The sequence below is a fragment of the Squalius cephalus genome (genome assembly GCF_949319135.1).
Source record: "Squalius cephalus genome assembly, chromosome: 15".
Taxonomy (NCBI): Eukaryota; Metazoa; Chordata; class Actinopteri; order Cypriniformes; family Leuciscidae; genus Squalius; species Squalius cephalus.
Genome location: NC_137136.1, coordinates 10,891,137 through 10,911,040, shown reverse-complemented (window position 1 = coordinate 10,911,040; position 19,904 = coordinate 10,891,137). Strand labels below are relative to the sequence as shown.

Below are 19,904 nucleotides of genomic sequence, written 5' to 3'. Positions count from 1 at the left end.
TGACATACAAATACAGATCTGGTATCTAAATGCAAGCAAACTTAAACATAAAGTAATCAAATATTCCTAGATAAAAAAAAAAGTTCCATAACCCCAGTGGTCTAATGGAAAAAGACAAGACAATTCAATTGGCTCCAGGTCAATTTTGACATATTATAACACTCCAAATGCTATTTAAAAGTTGCTTTGTGAATGGCATGAATAGACTTGGAGACTTTGTCACTAACAGAATCTGAAAGTCCATTTCCCTTCGTGGAGAATCAGCATGAGACTGAGGCTGGTTTAGTGTCCCTTCAGACAGACAACAGCATCTGGAAACCATGTGGAATACATTAGATCTTCATAGTCTGACTAATCATTGGGAATGGACTATTTTTTTAATGACAGACAGACTAATTCCAAATAGAATAGTTCAGTTGCTGTGATGACATAGTAACGTCAATCAAGATATACTCACATTCTTTCCCTTTTTTTTCGGGCTTGTCCTTAATGTTATATGGGTTCTATACATGTTATGTGTCATATTAGCAGTTCACAAGTTTAAATATCTTCATAACATCTTTATATCAGAATGTACTTCATAAATGTAAACAATAACAGAAGTTGTTTCATTAGAAATATTATAGCATCCGGTTCTTCGCAAGAGTTATTGTTACGCTTTGGTTTAATTGTTTGGGTTTTGATTTTGATGCATGTAAAGCTCAATATTTAAATCAAAATGAACTGGAAGTGGAAATTAAACAATAATACAATAACAGCCACTTGGTGAGCAAATATATAACTTGAATGTGAAAGACACGATGTCCATAAAACATTGATTTTGGCCTATTTAGCACTTTTTTTATGACATAAAAAGCGCTATTTGTAGATGGACTGATGGTAATGCCAAAACAGCCCTGAAATTTATTGTAATTACATATGAAGATCTGAATAATCAGGTGTGCAATTATACCATTTGATATGTATTACCCATATATATTCATATAGGCCTATATGATACACTTATTGTAAATGACTGATTGGAAAATGAACCCTTGATTGTTTTAAACTGCTTCTTCTGATTCCTATAACCCTGTTTCTTGAGATCATGAGAGCATGACCCATGTTGAGCAGGATGTTTTTTGGCTATATTTAGGAATGCACAAAGTTGATATTAGAATTATTTTTTTATTTATTTATTGATATTGGTCTGTATTGGATGTTTCATTTGTTTATGCTCATTTTTTAAATATATATTTATATCTTTTATATTTTGCTATCATCCATTAATGCTCATCATTAAACTTACAAACATTGAAAGTACACTTATGAATCTTTTGTTCCTATAGCAGTTAAAATTCATGCTTTTTTGCGGAAGAACATTGTTTTGGTTGTGCTTCGGCTCTGTGTGACCGTGCGGATGAATGTGGTTGTCCTACTGCTCATAAAACATTCACTAATAGGCTTAAGAGATATAATCAGTTTAGATGGAAAGGATCTCAAGCTGAGCTGAAGATTTTACCTGGTCAATAAAATACCTTACCTGTTTAGTAATAAAAACGCCATCATCTCCACATCGCTTTTACATTTCAAATCCCTGAGTTCTCTCCATCTCCGAAAGTCAAGCCGATGTTGATTCTCGTTTTATTACAAGCTCTGCTGCGTTCTCTTTTTGAACGTGATTCTCCAGAGATTCAAGATTTAGCGAGCTCCATGTCAACCTTTCTCGCTCATTGTGACAGCTAACCTATGCCACTTCAACACCATACATGCGTCAAAGTACCCAGAGCAGCTTTTCCCTATTTACAGATATGAGGAGACACGCACAGGTGAGTGATGTACAGTACTATGTACACAATTTCCTGTGAAAACCATTCCTACAGGTCTAAAATATGAACACTTATAAAAGGCTTACCATAAGTCAAAAACACACTTTGGAGGAAGGATTGATGTAGTTTTGACTCATTATTTAAATGTAGTTAATTTTGAACAAAAAAGTTAGATAGAGTACCTTTAATGTAATATTTGGCAAATATCAAAGTAAATATCCTATTTTCATATTGTACATTATAATGTTGTGATGCCCATTTCACTTTGTAGCACTTAAAACAATAGCGTTTAAAACAATGTTTTATTTATTTTTTATTTAGACAAAATAGTATAAATCATGAAAATAATTATCTTGTCGATGTTGAATTTTAATATCTGTGCATTCTTTAGCTATATGTGGCTTTGTAATCTTTGAGTTAAGGCTTGATGTGACTTACATGGGGGATTTTCTTTTTTAAATGACAAAAAATAGCAGAAAAAATGGCATAGTGCAAAAGTGCATTTGCTTTCTGTGAGCTTCTAATTATCACCTACAATTCACAAATATTTTTTTAAACATCAACTCAGACGATAAAGACAATAAAGTCGGAATGACTTTTCAATAAGCACCATGACTTGGGGACTGATAGCAACTTTCCCAGTCCAAATGTTGCATACAAAACAGCTGTACCCATGGTCTGTAGGATTACAATAACATCAGTCCAACATATAAAAAATATATAATGGAAACACAGTCTTTAAAAGTACTGCACTCAAGCAGTCAAATGGCTTGAGTTTATGTCCAGGAGTCTCTGGGAGCATTAATAGTAGTGCACTCTTCCAATAGTGCCCGTGCCTGTTCCCAGGATATCCGGCTGTCCATTTCTCCAGATTTCCCTGATGATCCTCTCCCTTTCCTCCAATCGCTGTGCCCGCTCCAGCTCCTCGGCTGAGGTGAACACGTTCCTGCTGAGAGTCCCATCCGGCGTGATGAGGTGGTTACTCATGGGGATCTCTGTGGTGCTGTGCTGGACCGAGGACTCCAGGCCTCCTGCATCTTCCTCCTCCTCATCATCATCGCTCTCCTCGTCGTCTTCCTCTTCCTCCTCACTGTAGTCTTTCAGCTGTTTTTTCTCCGGTGTGGAGGGTGCCGTAGTGGCACGTGGCTTGCATGAAATCCGGATGACCAGGAGGCAGAGAGTGAGCACCAGGCCAAAACAGACGCCGATGACGAAGTAAAGGCCGAAACTCTCTGGATTTGCTGGATAGAGAGGGAAACAAGTCAGGTTTAGTAATTGGAACATCTCCATTATTAGTTTGCTGTTCTTTAAACCTGAGTTGCATGTTAAAAATATTAAAAATGGAAAAAGCACTGACCTTTAATGTGAGCATAAGCAGCAATAGTGTTGCTCAAGAAATCCATCTCCTTCCTTTTCACATTCATCCTGGCTTTGTCCTGTGTTTCCAAACCTACCGGATAAAAAAAGGGAAAATAATATTGTTAAACATGAGCAGTGGTTGTTTTAGCACATGCTCAAATGTGCTTGCTTGGGCACTGCTAATGTATTCTGGGTGTTTTCTGACTGAAAAATAATAATTATGCTGTATTTAATTTTTTTTTTTTCTCAAAAAAAAATTTATATTTGTTTTTTTGTTCTGATTTTTTACAGGTAAAATTAGCTGTAAATATTCAGATTATAAAATTGCAGTAAGTTTTTTAAAAAAATGTAAAATTCAGAATACAAAACAAAAACTAGGCCAAATGTCAAGCTTCTGCATTCCAAAAAAGAGAAAGGTATCTGAATAATCATACTGAGCATTTTATTTAATCACATAGCTACTACAATTCTCTGGCACTATGAGACACAGTATATATATATACACATACACTCACCTAAAGGATTATTAGGAACACCTGTTCAATTTCTCATTAATGCAATTATCTAATCAACCAATCACATGGCAGTTGCTTCAATGCATTTAGGGGTGTGGTCCTGGTCAAGACAATCTCCTGAACTCCAAACTGAATGTCAGAATGGGAAAGAAAGGTGATTTAAGCAATTTTGAGTGTGGCATGGTTGTTGGTGCCAGACGGGCCGTCTGAGTATTTCACAATCTGCTCAGTTACTGGGATTTTCACGCACAACCATTTCTAGGGTTTACAAAGAATGGTGTGAAAAGGGAAAAACATCCAGTATGCGGCAGTCCTGTGGGCGAAAATGCCTTGTTGATGCTAGAGGTCAGAGGAGAATGGGCCGACTGATTCAAGCTGATAGAAGAGCAACTTTGACTGAAATAACCACTCGTTACAACCGAGGTATGCAGCAAAGCATTTGTGAAGCCACAACACGCACAATCTTGAGACGGATGGGCTACAACAGCAGAAGACCCCACCGGGTACCACTCATCTCCACTACAAATAGGAAAAAGAGGCTACAATTTGCACGAGCTCACCAAAATTGGACAGTTGAAGACTGGAAAAATGTTGCCTGGTCTGATGAGTCTCGATTTCTGTTGAGACATTCAGATGGTAGAGTCAGAATTTGGCGTAAACAGAATGAGAACATGGATCCATCATGCCTTGTTACCACTGTGCAGGCTGGTGGTGGTGGTGTAATGGTGTGGGGGATGTTTTCTTGGCACACTTTAGGCCCCTTAGTGCCAATTGGGCATCGTTTAAATGCCACGGCCTACCTGAGCATTGTTTCTGACCATGTCCATCCCTTTATGACCACCATGTACCCATCCTCTGATGGCTACTTCCAGCAGGATAATGCACGTCACAAAGCTCGAATCATTTCAAATTGGTTTCTTGAACATGACAATGAGTTCACTGTACTAAAATGCCCCCCACAGTCACCAGATCTCAACCCAATAGAGCATCTTTGGGATGTGGTGGAATGGGAGCTTCGTGCCCTGGATGTGCATCCCACAAATCTCCATCAACTGCAAGATGCTATGCTATCAATATGGGCCAACATTTCTAAAGAATGCTTTCAGCACCTTGTTGAATCAATGCCACGTAGAATTAATGCAGTTCTGAAGGCAAAAGGGGGTCAAACACAGTATTAGTATGGTGTTCCTAATAATCCTTTAGGTGAGTGTATATATACAGTATATATATATTCAGTAAAAACATACTGAACAAGTCTACAGTCAATCCATGTTAGCCTCTTTTGTGAGGTAAGAATTGCCAGCAGCAAGTGGGGCCCATTTCCTTCTCCATTAAATGGAGTGTAGCCAGTAGTCAGACTCTTTTGTATCTGAATAAAGGACATGATACAATTCTCTTCCCTAATGACGTGCGTCTACAGCCTTTTCCTTTCCTGTAGTGTATGTGTCCGTAGTGTATTTCCTGTCTGACTCTTTTCCCTTCTAACTGTGAACTCCTAAGGAAGACTCATATTTCCAGGGGTCAACAAATGCTGCCACACCCTCACATACAGTATGAGGGCAAGAGTTTAAAGAGGTTATATTTACAACCCCAAACAAATATATCCTCCCTATGACAGTTCTGATCCTGGTTCAATCCACACTGCATAGCAGGCGCCACAGAAAACATGAAGACCTGGGGTCATGTGTGCCTGCCGGATCTTACCACACTTCCTGTGTCCACCCCCCTGCTCCTTTTTTTTAAAGGAAAAAATCCCATCCACTACAGTCATACAGAACTTCCTGCTGACTTTAGCTTTTCTCTTTCACTATTGTTCACATCATTGCTGTATACATGCTGTTTGAGTATGCACACTCAGAGATTCAAATGCACTTGTATAACTAAGATATTACCCATTATCATAACTTTAACAGCTTGGCCTTAAGAAGATATAACTTTTGAAGCTCAATAAAGCATATATCATACTGTACCATATAGCAGCTTTGTGTGATGAACAAACCAAATTGAAGTTGTTTTTCAATGAAAATGTTCATTTTTGTTCTGTTCCACAAAAGAAAGCCCTACAGGAAATGACATTACTTTCCTTAAATTAACTGAGTGAACTTCTTTAGTACATTAGTAATTCTAAAACATGAATTACATTTTTATTATTGCGGAATTAATAAATAGTTGTTTCGATTTTGATAAGCATACCTTTTACAGTTGTTAAAAAAGAAAAGACAAAACAAAACAAAACCAAAGAAGCAAAGCAAATTAAAGCACAACAAAGCAACAACAACAACAACAACAACAACAACAACAACAACAACAACAACAACATAGAACTAGCCTATAAAAAAAGCACTAAGATTTACTATACCATATAAAGCAGTCAGTTCCTCCTCATGGTGCACTGTTGTTTCAGATGGATAAAGCTTCTCACTCTGGTTCTGCCCGTGTCCTCTGTATATCTTGGGCCTTAATCTATACAATGACAAAAAAAACACACACACACGGATGTCAGACCAAATCACATCTAAAATCACTGAGGATTTGCAGCGCAAGCAAATGACAGGCGAAAGATTGCACTGTGCACACAGGAAGTCAGCTTGAGATCGAACAGCCTAAAACAGATTCACATTTCACCAATGAAAATGCAATAAATCATGTCTGAGATGGGCATCCACATGATGAATGAGTCATTAGTGAATTGAGTTAGAAAAATAAATCACAGTGTGAACTGCCTGAACAGAAGCATCATGAATAAATGTTTCGGTATTAACATCTGTGTTCATTTTTGAAAACTTTCTTCATACACTACAAAGTACTAGCCTGTTTGGTTTGTGCTACTTAAAAAGTTATGTTTCTAGACATTTAGCCCAAATTTCATAGGTAGATGGTGTGAAAAATGAGCAAAGCAGGAGGTTTCTTTCAGAGGGAAAGTTCCAGTTGGTTTAGTAAAGCCCCTTTGTTTGCAGTGCCGATTTGGATCTTGCTGACTCTTGAAAGCTCTTAACATGTAGAATTAAGGTAAAAACTGAAAGTAATATACATCTAGATGGAGTAAGCAGAAGACATGTGTACAGATGTACACATTAAGGATTGCATATACAACTGTATAAATATATTGTGACGTGCCTCTGGGCCCGTATTATTATAACGAGTGTTGGGGGAGTGTTGAGCTAATTATGTGAAACACCTGAAGAGAATGATAAAAGGTGAGGGATCACAGACTTCAGCCTTTTTTGGTTACCCCTTTGTCGTTTGGTATTTTGGGTTGTTGCTTTATTCATTTATTCTTCGTTTGCTTTATGTATTAGTTTAAGTTTGGGTAGTTTGCAGGCCTGTATTTTGGAGTGTATATCTTGTGTTAATTATGTAGCTTATTCTTTATTTATGTTGATTTTCTGAACGGAATGTTTTCCGTAGTGGTGTTTATTTTGTTATGTTTGATTAAATAAATATTTTTAATTCGCTTTCGTTCTCGTTGCCTCCCTCATTTGTCATGGCTCAGAGCCGGCCGTGACAATATAAAAAAAAAAAAGTATTTACATAAGTATTATATTGCCTGGCCCTGGGTGGCATAAACACCATAAGGATAATGATGTAGAAATACAGTATAGAAATGTTACCCTTCACCTGCAGTCGTGTCTACGTGGAATCTAATGGCTGCTAAACACCCATTAACCTGCCGGGGTTTTTTGTTTGTGTTTTGTTTTTCCCCTAAGGAGGAAATTATTTTCAGGCCTCTTGCCCTGCAATCCTGTCACTCCAACACCATCGGTTTTCTTTCTCTGACCTCATGTTCTGCTCCAAAGCAGACGTTGCATTGACTACTGTACCATGAAAAACAACAGTTCAAAAGTTTGTTGTTGGTACACTGTAAAAAAAAATTACATCCCCAAGTCAAAAATTTCTAGTGACTGATCACATCTAAATATTTCAATTAGTCTGACGTATTATTTCTCATTGAGCCAATGTTAACAGACTATTGCAACAAGAATTGCACTTGGGCCAATTTAAAAATTTAGATGTGACCAGTCACTAGAAAATTTTGACTTGGAGAGGTTAGAATTTTTTTTACAGTTTAAGATGTCTCTTATGCACATCACCAAGGCTATTTATTTGATAAAAAAATAAATAAAAAATTCTGAAAATAATTCATTATTCCTGCAATGGCAAAGCTGAATTTTCAACATCATTACTCTAGTCTTCTGAATTTAAACTCAATTAAATTAAGTTGGCCCAACTCAATAACTAATATTTACAATTAAAATGTTTAACTCAATTTAAATAGTTCAAAATTAAGTTGACCCAACTCAATAATTAATATTTAGAATTGGAATTTTCCAAAATTAAGTTGGCCAAACTCAACAATAAATATTTAGAATTTCAATTGTTCAAAATTAAGTTGGCCCAACTCAATAATTAATATTTTGAATTTAAATTTTCCAAAATTAAGTTGGCCCAACTCAATTTAAATTGTTCTAAATTAAGTTGGCCCAACTCAATAATTAATATTTTGAATTAAAATTTTCCAAAATTAAGTTGGCCCAACTCAATAATTAATATTTAGAATTTAAAATTTCCAAAATTAAGTTGACCCAACTCAATTTAAATTGTTAAAAATTAAGTTGGCCCAACTCAATAATTAATATTTTGAATTTAAATTGTTCGAAATTAAGTTGGCACAACTCAATAAATAATATTAATAATTTAAATTTTTCAAAATTAAGTTGGCACAACTCAATTTAAATTGTTCTAAATGAAGTTGGCACAACTCAATATTTAATATTTAGAATTGAAATTTTCCAAAACTAAGTTGACCCAACTCAATTTAAATTGTTAAAAATTAAGTTGGCCCAACTCAATAATTAATATTTTGAATTTAAATTGTTCGAAATTAAGTTGGCCCAACTCAATAAATAATATTAAGAATTTAAATTTTTCAAAATTAAGTTGGCACAACTCAATTTAAATTGTTCTAAATGAAGTTGGCACAACTCAATATTTAATATTTAGAATTGAAATTTTCCAAAATTAAGTTGGCCCAACACAATTATTTTCAAATCTGTGAATGTATTGCCATTTTTACTGAACTCCTTTAACTAAGCAGTGACCGCATTTCTTTAAGTCCGAGTTCAAAATAAAACTCTATGACACGCTCCATTGTTCACGTATGGAGCTGTCTGAAACACTGCCAGCAGGACATTAAACATTAAGTGTTTGTCCGAAGTTTTGTGAGAGAACACAATTGTGTTTGCGAGAGAGCGCTTTGCGAGAGAACGCAGAATTTCTAGGGGGAACTCAAAAGTTTTGCGAGAGAACGCAAAAGCTTTGAAAAATATTTTTTCCTCACATTCCATATTTGTCCCTTTTAGGGGCTTTGTATACATGAACCTCAAGGAACATTAAAATGATATATAAAATCCATGTCATGACTCCTTTAATTCTAATTCATGTAAAAAGAGTCTACCCTGACTAAAGTCCGTTTCTCAGACTTAAACTTGCTGTGCAGTTTGGAAAAGCACACAGATCATATACAGTATAATTTTGAGAGAGAGAAAAATGTTATAGAATTCCAGATAAAGTAACCATGCATTAATATGATTAGAAACAAATTTTTAGCATTACACTTAATAGTTGATTTAATAAAGAAAGTGCAAATGAATGCCAATACAAACACAGCCTATCACAAATCCTGGGAAACGGCCAGAAATTCTCATTTTAAACTAGACATTGTTTGTTTAAAGGAATGGAAAAGACGGAGGAAGTCCAGACACTGTCATATCTGGTGATAATTCTTGTCTTTTCCACAATAAGAAGACCACAATAGCATTTCCTTCCCCTGGATCTGTCTCCATCCGACAGGAAAAATTGTGACCTAGTGCAAATACGTAAACAACACCCCCTGATTTGTTCCTTTTTTTTTTTTCAGATTAAGTTATCTGTCCAAATAAAGAGTGTAAGTGGATGATTTGTGGGGGACAAAGTGACAGGACAAAAATCTGCGGAGAGATTCTGCTAATCATTGAACAGAAGCTTCAATCTTGACCATGAGGGAAACATCAGTCATAAACAACTTGACTGAACGACTCCTTCATTGTAAAGTACTCAAAAATATCATCACAAAGCATGAACGGAATTTACTCCATGACATTAAAGGCTATAATTGAATCCTCCAATATCAAAAGAAAAACATAGCTCGAGCAGCCAGTGCAGCCTTTTCGTTTATATGACACACCACCAGCCAAAACAAGCAGATGGATATTTTTGATACTTAGAAATGTTCTTTCAGCCACTGGAATTTCCTGGCATAGTGATTGAACCACTTGTGGTCTTCTTGGCAAAGGGCTTGGTGACTGATACAGAACTTTAAATCTAAATTTAATTGTATTTCTTTGTCTCGCTAAACTATTCCCAAACTGTGGACAGCCTAGGCCCTAGAGGACGCAAAATACTCTTAATGACTATTTTATGCTGTCATCCTCAGTAGAAAACGACTTTATCTTGACTGGTGTTGCTTCGAGGAGTGTTTGTGCTTTTAAAATGAAATGTTCCTTACAAAAAGAAGAAAGAAAAAGTTTTCCTCTTATCCCATAAACAGTTATGTTGGAAAAAGGAATGAGGGGGGTCTAATGTGTCCCTGAAAGTACATTTGAAACTTTGAAACATTGCTTTTATCATCATTTTTGCATTTGGAAGAACGCTACAACCCCAACGTCCTCATAATCTTGATTTTTTCCATAAACAACCGTCCAAAAGCATTGAATAAGTGCTGACTGTTCAGTCTCTCAGTTAGCATGTAGCCCCTCGGGTCTCATTTTCTCCCATCAGCCAGATTCACCTGAACACCAACCATGTCCAGAATTGTCTCAACAAATCAAAGGTAGCAGCTCAATGTAACTTCCAGGTGAGGTGAGGGTAACTGTCCAAGTCCAACCAGTAAACTTGGACACATTTCTACTGGCTGTGTGGCCTGTTAAACTGTTCAGGAGGGTGGTATGGTAAAAGCATTCACTATGTGAAATAGCTTGAGCTTCATCACAGCCCTGGATCTCACCGTCACATTTCCAAAACAGTGTAGAGTGTCTTTCTTTCTGTTTCTCTTGACAGAGAATCTAGCAGATTAAACTGTGTAACTCATTTGGACTGTGTTTCCTGCCAGTAGCTCTTACTGAAGGGGATATTTAATTTGGAGCCAAGTCAGACATGTGGTTGCCATCAGATTCTTGACCCCTGCATCAAATATGGAGTTGACCCTAAAGACGCATGCCAGCCGAGAAAGAGGAGATTAAACGAACACCACACACGCTCCTATGTTGAATTTCCTCAAGTGCATGAACCCTCACTATATATTGGTCATTTTTTCCTCATTAAAAATCCTCATTTTACCCCTCTAAACTAATAGTTCTTCTGATAAATGTGTTAAAAAAAATATGCACACTCCAGTCAAATCAATAGCCAAATATAATACATATACAATACTGTTAAAAAATGTGGGATGAAAAGATAAAAAAAAAAAAATTAATACTTCTTTCATCAAGGTAGCAAAACCGACAGTTTGATAATGCTAAAAGATTTCTATTTCAAATAAATGCTGGTTTTTTAACTTTCTATTCATCAAAGAATCCTGAAAATCTTTTTCTAGTATGTTTTGACAACAGTTCTTCTAACCCTAATTGATGGAGTGTGGAGCTTTTTATTTCTTAAACAACCATGTAGGAAGACACATCATGGCCATATTCCAGGATGACAATGTCAAGATTCATCAGGTTCAAACTGTGAAAGAATGGTTGGGAGGGAGAGTGAAGAATCATTTTCACACATGAATTGGCACCTCTGAGTCCAGACCTTAAATTCGTTGAAATTCTTTGGAATGTGCTGGATAGACTTTACAGAGTGCTGGACTCTTGCATTGTCAGTAAATGATCTTGACCAATAAATTGATGCACCTAAATGTTGTGATGTTATTTCCATCAAGAGGTGCATTACTATTACTATTACTGTAGTACTGTACTGTACTGTAAACACAGTATATTAATTGGGATGCAGTCCAAAACTTCAATAATGCTGCTAAAAATTACAAGTCTCTTCGACAAATTATTTTCATGTTGGGTGTTTGGTACCATTCAATGTTTTTAATATAACAGAGGGAGTATTTGCCAGCCTGTGTTGTCAGTGGGGGTTTTGTGGATGAGGGCTGTGCTCTTGGGTGTTAATGTGGACCAGATGTGTGTGTGTGTGTGTGTGTGTGTGTGTGTGTGTGTGTGTGTGTGTGTGTGTGTGTGTGTGTGTGTGTGTGTGTGTCAATGGAGCCAAAGATCCTCAATAGTTTTCTATGCAAATGCAGAGTAGAAAAACACTTTTCACATGCCCTAATCTTTGGCCTCTATCCACCTCTAGGGTCAACAGGGTCAAAACACTCAATATGGGAATGTACTGTGTGAGAACACAACACAATCTCTACCCATTCATTAAACCCTAAAATTAAGACTTGTTTTAGATTTAAAACCCTAAGGAGACCTATTATGAAAATGAGAGCGGGAGTTATTTGGATTTAATTAATCACGTGCATCTGCAGCCTTGTTTCTGCTTGTTTGGGTTCAGTTTGAAAGCACAGAGTGTGTGTGGGTGATGGGCCGACTAACCCTCAGGTGATCCCAGTTCCAAAGCTCCACAAATAGAGCAATGATCTCATCTGCAGATCGATCTGAGCCTGAAGGCCTTTGCAGATCCCTAGAAACATCCTGGATCCATTACGCAGGCCCTCTGATTACTGTACGACGCAAAACATGTGGTCCATCTTTCCCATGGGTGGGTGGGCATTGTTAACCCCATCCTACCCATAGAGATTTATCAAAGCATTTAGCACAAGTACTCAGGTTAGGATTTATATGTAATAAAAGCTTTGATAAATGCCAAATAGAAGAGCCTACAGAGAATGAATGATGTTAAACTTTGTACACACCCATGTTCAGTCTCATTTCAATGGCTTTACTAATTCCCTTTAACTGTATTATTGCTCAATAAAATGAGATTGACACTCTCAGCTTTTTTGTAAATCAAGGCAAGCCAATGATATTAACTGAACGAATGCATACCACTCAGATGAGATTTTGTGCTATATTATCTGGGGTTTGCTGTATTATTTGGATTTGGGGATTTATTCTCTCAATCAAAATCAACAAGCTCATAAAAACAGAGATGGGGGAGAGAAAGAATGTTTGGGAGGTGTTTAAAAGCACATACTGACATAGTCATTAAACATTTCAAACCCTCAGAGCAAAAGGAGTTTCACTGTAAATATTCCACTAAATCAATCAAAATCAGATAAGGCATAGCAGAGCCCAAATCCTCCCATATTCTGTCTTTAGATCAGAGCTGACACATTTGAGGGCTAAGTGTGTAGAAATTTCTTTATATATATGATATTTTTATCCATTTCAGAGCCTCCGAGACCAACTAAGACAACATAAATGCATGTGGATGCTATTGACGATTGTAGCCAAATCGACATTGTCATCAAATCACAAAACAATCTCTCAGTGCCATATTTGATTTAAGAGTGAAAGTGAAGATATTTAGTGATATAATAAGAAATGTTATAGTAATGTCTTACAAAGCTTGTGAGAGGAAAAGTCTTAAGAAGTCTTAAGAAGACTTGCAGTGCAATGCAATGCAGTGCAATGCTATAATATAATATAATATAATATAATATAATATAATATAATATAATATAATATAATATAATATAATATAATATAATATAATATAATATAATATAATATAATATAATATAATATAATTTAATATAATATAATATAATATAATATAATATAATATACAACACATTCTCATACCCAAGACGTCACCTTTTGTCACTTTCAACCATGCTTCAATATCTGACGCTCAAAGCACCCTTTAGCGTCCATATGTGACGCTTCGGTTATGGGTAGGTTTAGGCGTCATGTAACTGACGCTTTCGAAAGCGTCAATATCCGACGCACAAAGCACCCTTAGCGTCAATATGAGACGCTTCGGTTGGGTAGGTTTAGGTCTGTGGTAGGGTTATGCGTCTCATATGGACGCTAAAGGGTGCTTTGAGCGTCAGATATTGAAGCATGGTTGAAAGTGACGTCTTGGGTATAATAATATAATATAATATAATAATGTCAAAAGTCATAGGAACCACTTTTATGACATGTTTATAATGCTTTCTATGAGAACTCAGAATTAGCACTTTGTCTATATTTTGTGTGTTAGTCTATCTTTCCGCCTCAGAAATGCAGACACAACAGGACTTACAAATACAGAGTTATGTAATAAAACTCTAGATGGTGCAGACTAACAGGTCCTTAACTCAAACGCTTGCAATCACATATTTCTCTACAGGGCACAGCTAATTGGCCAATGAGTTTGTGTGCTAAACTTTTAAATACTTGGCTTGCATTTGCATTTGCCTTAGCAGTGCAGCGCGCTTTCAGAAACCCTACACCTTCCCCAGCTCCACCTGTATAGATCTGCTTTAGGTAATTTCTGTATGCTATACTGTGCAGCAGCATGTCTTATATGCTCACAGCAGTGTGTCTTGTATTGGCAGTAGCAAGTCCTGTACTTGCTCAGCAGCAGCAGCGTTGCAGATCTATTCCACCAAGACCAAATATATCAACATTGTCATACCCATTACCATGACAAACACTCATGTCATGAGAGTTGTCATGACAGAAATTAAATTAGATCAGGGATTGACCTCTGATCTCCCTCCAAATCTATAGACTGTTAACTCAAGAAGATAAGGTGGCTCACTGAACAGCAGTAGAGAGAGTTTGCAGAGGAGAGCAGATGCTCAGAGCAGGGTTGAATGGATTTGAACTCAAGTCAGCCATCTCTAAACAAAAAGCAGCTGCGAGTTAGGCACATCTCTTTATCGGGATATAAATCAAACTAACATTGCATGCCAAAACAAACAAAGACTTTAACAATCAGCTGTTCAAAGGTGCGAAACTTTGTATAGATTTTCATGTCAAAGGTATATTTAAGATTAATTTTATAACTAAAAAGGTGTGGCATGCAAACACAGGGGCTTTTAACAACTCACTTGGCTCTTGTACAGGAAACCTCTTTTTGTTTGAAGAAATACATCGGCCATGCATGAAGCCCTCAGCTCAACTGCCTGGTCACGTTACATTATTATTGACCTTCCCGCAGATAAGCACACAATGAGCCTGGGTGTTTATTTTGATATCGATAAAACATTAACCAATTTACAGCTGCAGCTCTAGCCCTAACGTAACTCAATTAAGGATGCTTCTGTCCAGGACTTGAACTCTCCTGCAGGGAAACATACATAGACACACACAAACACTCTTGATGAGTGCAAAATGATCTAAAATAACTTCCATCTGCACAGACGACATCTCAGATTGGAGGATTCATAAATCATAACCTTCCAGGACATGATTCATGGGAATATGAGTCAATAAATTCATACAGATGTGACACGTGCCGGAGTTCTATTTACAACAATTAGCATCACATTCATACAAATGTTCGTGTGAAATAAAGAAACAAACAAATAAATAATATGCAAATTTAGTTATAAAATAGTTGTAAAATATAGTATCCTCGTTTTGTTTTTCAGAGAAAAAAAGTCAAAAAATCTAAATATAAAACATCTATGCAAAAAAAAACAAAAAAACATTTCTAATATAATAATTCCTCTAATATAATAGAGAATAATTCATTTATTCTTTTAATCTTACAATAAAGTGAGGTTTATGCTTAAAACAAGAACAACAATACAAAAATAAACTTAATTTGACTTAAAATAGTCAGACTATTTTGCTTCTAAAGTAAATATATCTTGTTTTAAGGATGTTTACATATTCTTTTTGCTGAAAAACAAGACAAAAATGGGTTTTTTTGTTCTTTTCTTTTTTTGTTGCTGTGAAGAACATCAGAGAACAATTTCTCATCTCTTTACATACAGTGCAACAGGTTTACTAAAGTTGAACCAACTAATATCACTAAATATGGCATGCTGAAAGGTCAGAAACTCACCACATAAAAATCTCAAAGTTGCTCTCCTACAGCATCACACACTGCATCAGACTTCTTGGGAAGTTTAATCCAGAGCTGATGGCATCAATACGTTACACAGGCCAAACTGAGAAGAGTCTTTACAGCCCCGTCCAATGACCGCTCAGTAGTACATAAGTTTGCCTCTGGTTAGTTCGCATTACAAGCTGCCGTGTGTTCACTCCCTTTCAGCCGTTCACTACGAGCAGCAGGAAAAGCTGTCACACAGTCCTCACACGCAGAAGAGAGAAAGACATGGAAAGAGAGTGGGAGAGGGAGAGGGAGGAAAAGGGAAAAAAAGAGGTCCAGCCTTAAATGGGCAGGGTTTGGGGAAGAAAAAAAGGAGGGAGAAAGGGTCTTTCCCCTGTTGTTAAGGAAACAGCCATGAAAAGCCAACTTTAGACCAATTAACGAAGATTTTCCACACTGAATAAAACATGACAGAACAGAAGAATAAAAGAGCCTTTGAGAGGGGAGTGTTTGCTTCAGTTTTGGGGAAGCTACTTTGAAATTGTAGCTTGCCAAGCTACAAGCTAATCATAATTGAAAGCAGTTCACAGTACAGAACAACACTTGAATCTACTGTTTTCAAAAAAGTTCACTGTCACTTAAAACACACAACAACAAATCTAAACTTAGCGTGTTACTTTATGTTTTACTACCAGTAATTGGTTTCAAATACTTGGATTTATATATAGCTGTGGTATGTAGCAAAACACAAAAATGACTAAAGGCCTGTCTAAGATAACGTTTATAATACAAAAGTCAGTAGAATTGAATGAATAGGAATTAATAGTTTTATTCAGCAAAGTTGCATTAAAATGATCAGTGACAGTATCAATGACAGACATAAAGTGACAGTAAAAATATTTATAATGTTACAAAATATTTTTATTTCAAATAAATGCTTTATATCCGTCAAAGAATCCTTAAAAATGTTACGTTAACTACAAAAATTGATTAACACTGTCTACAAGCACCCCCCCCCCCCCCCCCCCTGTCAAAAACACATTTGCATCATATCTGTTGATGTAATAGAGAACATGAATGATGTTTGTCTAATTCAATTACTTTCACCTCTCCCTCCACTTTTAGAGAAGATCCAGTGGTTTTTACCAAAGCTTTCCGTCCCCTATGACATCCCTGCCTGGATCTCCACAAAGCTGGCAGATCTCCACCTGTCCTATGGGTGATTTACACTCCAGTGCAGCGGCTCTTCAAAGCCAGTAGGGAGCATGGGGGAGCAAAATTGGAGACAGACCAGTGGGAGGCAAAGGCTGGTTGGACCTGTCCTACATAAACCCAGCTCTCCCTTTTAACACAGAGGAGTAAATTACAAGAACATCCAAGGCTTGGGATGTGCACTTATCAGTGGCATATTTGTCTAAAGTAGACCATTAGGTCTAAAGATGCACGAACGTGTTCATGTGAGAAAGTTGTTGTAATGGGTGGTGGAGAGAGGAGGATATTACAGGCAAGATCGAGCTTGTCTGCTGAGACCATAACTGAGGTGAAATGAGGTGATAAAGCTCACCAGGTGTGTTAGCTGATGAATGTGCATGAAAACAAAGTCATGCTTTAGTTAACCCCTCTTGAGATGTGGAACTGAGACATATCTATCTATCTATCTATCTATCTATCTATCTATCTATCTATCTATCTATCTATCTATCTATCTATCTATCTATCTATCTATCTATTTTTATATGGATTCTATTCAGAGTAAAATAGCTTTAACCAACTGAACCAAATATAATTGACTAATGCTGCGAGCTGTGGGGATGCCCTGTACACCAATGATGTTTGCCACTGTACTGTCTCCTTTTACAGTAGGTCTTTAATTGAGACCGATTTTCCTGTAGAGAAGTCACTAGTTTTCCAGCCAACAGCTAATCTGATAATTGACTGAGATAATTGCAGCTGCAAAGAATAAGCTATTTCAAATGCTGCAACAGGAGCAAGATAGTGAAATGCCTAATTCTATTGCATAAAAAATACCATGTGCTGAGACGAATGCCAAGTATTCCTGGAGAGGGTTCAACACAGCTCTGTTGAATCTGCAGACCAGTATAGTCATGCTATTTTTTTTTTCATCTTAAAAATACATTTGCTAAAAATACAATAATGCAATAATATAATTACTTAGAGGAAACCTTTTATGAGCAGCTTATATGTTTAATTTTCTGTATTAAAATAATTAGAACCGTCCAGGTAATAAAAAAAAGTTAAAACAAATTTATTTAAACATTTCTGAAAAAAAATATGTTGAAAAAAATTAATTTTACTTGATATTAAATTTTTAGAGTCTAGAAGACTACTTTTTTTTTTAAAACCATATGAAAGCAACATAAATGCAAACAAAATTGTGTCTGACCAGCCAGTGATCATGGATTTTGTTGCATTCGGAAAAGAGCAACATGTTTGAATGTCAACATGCCACTAAAGTCTTTAAAAATAAGAATTGGGATAGGAAAACAATGTTTTGATGGACAAATGTGCTAGAGAATTCCTGGAACCTTAACTTCAAATTAACCACATTAATGCACAAGGACTGATCACATTTCCCTGCAGGTAAAGCATCCACCCTCTTATATCTCAAACAAATACATAAGATTTTTTGTGTGAAACTGCCACACCCATTTGTAGCAGAAGTGATCAAACTCATTGCCCTCAACAAATATAAGATGAAAGAGTCGATGGTGCTCTGCTCCATGCTGACATTTTCTGTTTTCTGAAGTTTTTGATAAGTGCAAAGAGCACGGAGGGTTCTGGCACGCCCGTTGGCTCAGTCCTGTCGGGGAACGCAAGCAGAATGAGGTCTGTTTGGTATTAGATGGGAGGGTTAAGACAGGAAATGGCTCGAGGGAGACTGACGTGGTCCCTCCGTGGTCGGCACCGGTCCCGGAACCCCAAGCCTGGACCAGTACAAGGCCTCAGTGTTCTTCCCCATGCTAAAAGAGGGGGAAGAAGGGTGTACAAGGTTTAAACCAGAGTGAGTGGGACTAAAAGTCTGGGAGGAGTGATGGCTGGGGGGATTACATAAACAGTTCAACACCCCAGCAGCCAAGCATCGTTGAGAGATAAAAAATCTTGAGCACTTTCACAACCCTTCTTGAGTTCCTTCCTTTCTGATTGTGGAGATATTATGAAAGTATGAGGGTCTTCATAATGCTCATATTACTTGATGCTAGAAAACTTGAGTTTAACATAAGGAGTAAAGCATTATGGGTATGAGAATTATGTTTTTAAAAAGTGCTAGAATTAAGAAATAGATTTTGAATATTATTTTGAAGAAATGCTGACTTACCTTGGAAAACCACCATGATGCAGGGTGTTGCTATGCGATACTGGGATGTTTTAATACATTTTTTGGTTTGATTTTTTATTTTAATTAACTATTACAAAATAAACCTTACTAAGTCCTGGTTCACTTGATGCCATAAGCAAAATAAAACAAGCTAAATAGACAAAAAAAATATTATTGCTTCATAAACTGTAGATTTAAGATCTATCAACCATAAGTAAGGTTTTTTTTTTGTTGTTTTTTGCAAGGATGCATTAAATTAATCAAAAGTGACAGTAAAGGCAAAAAAATATAATCTATTTCAAATCAACAGTTTTTCTTTCTTTCTATCTTTTGTCAAAAAATCCTAAAAAAATCTATTACAGTCTCCACAAAAAATAAGTAGCACAAGTGTTTTCAACATTCATTATAATAAGAAATGTTTCTTGAGCACCAAATCAGCATATTAGAATGATTTCTGAAGGATCATGTGACACTGACTACTGGAGTAATGATGCTGAAAATTCAGCTTTGCATCACTGGAATAAATTACATTTTGAAATGTATGAAAATAGAAAACAGTTATTTGAAATTGCAATAATATTTCACAATATACACTATAACTGCAGCTGTGGTGAGACACTTTCAAAAACATTACTAAAATCTTACCAACCTCAAACTATTGAACAGAAGTGAACACAAGTCTCACATTTTGATTTTTCATTTCAAGTCCGTAATACGAACAGTGCGGGACAAGTTATACACAAAAATGTAATACTTAAATTTAAGGGTTTGTTCAAATCCCATAAGTATGAGCAATATTAATAATGATATGAGTTAGAACATCTTGTGTGTTCAAGCTGTTGGATATTTTCAAAT

General features: G+C 36.3%; 1 protein-coding gene across 1 annotated transcript; it reads right to left on the bottom strand.

Moving 5' to 3' along the window:
- Nucleotides 1-1,180: 1,180 nt before the first annotated feature.
- Nucleotides 1,181-15,991, bottom strand: eva1ba (eva-1 homolog Ba (C. elegans)). Its single transcript, XM_079895164.1, has 4 exons — nucleotides 15,725-15,991; nucleotides 6,042-6,145; nucleotides 3,166-3,258; nucleotides 1,181-3,049 (listed from the first exon to the last, which is right to left on the bottom strand). The coding sequence occupies exons 3-4, from the start codon at nucleotides 3,230-3,232 to the stop codon at nucleotides 2,610-2,612; spliced, it is 507 nt and encodes a 168-aa protein (XP_079751290.1). The 5' UTR covers nucleotides 3,233-3,258; nucleotides 6,042-6,145; nucleotides 15,725-15,991; the 3' UTR covers nucleotides 1,181-2,609.
- Between the last annotated feature and the right edge of the window lie 3,913 nt (nucleotides 15,992-19,904).

Bases quoted from the DNA above. Each gene is read 5' to 3' on its own strand.
- eva1ba (XM_079895164.1), bottom strand. From the start codon at position 3,232: ATGAATGTGAAAAGGAAGGAGATGGATTTCTTGAGCAACACTATTGCT. The intron at 3,050-3,165 runs GTCAGTGCTTTT...CTCTCTATCCAG, and splicing joins TGCTTATGCTCACATTAAAG to CAAATCCAGAGAGTTTCGGC.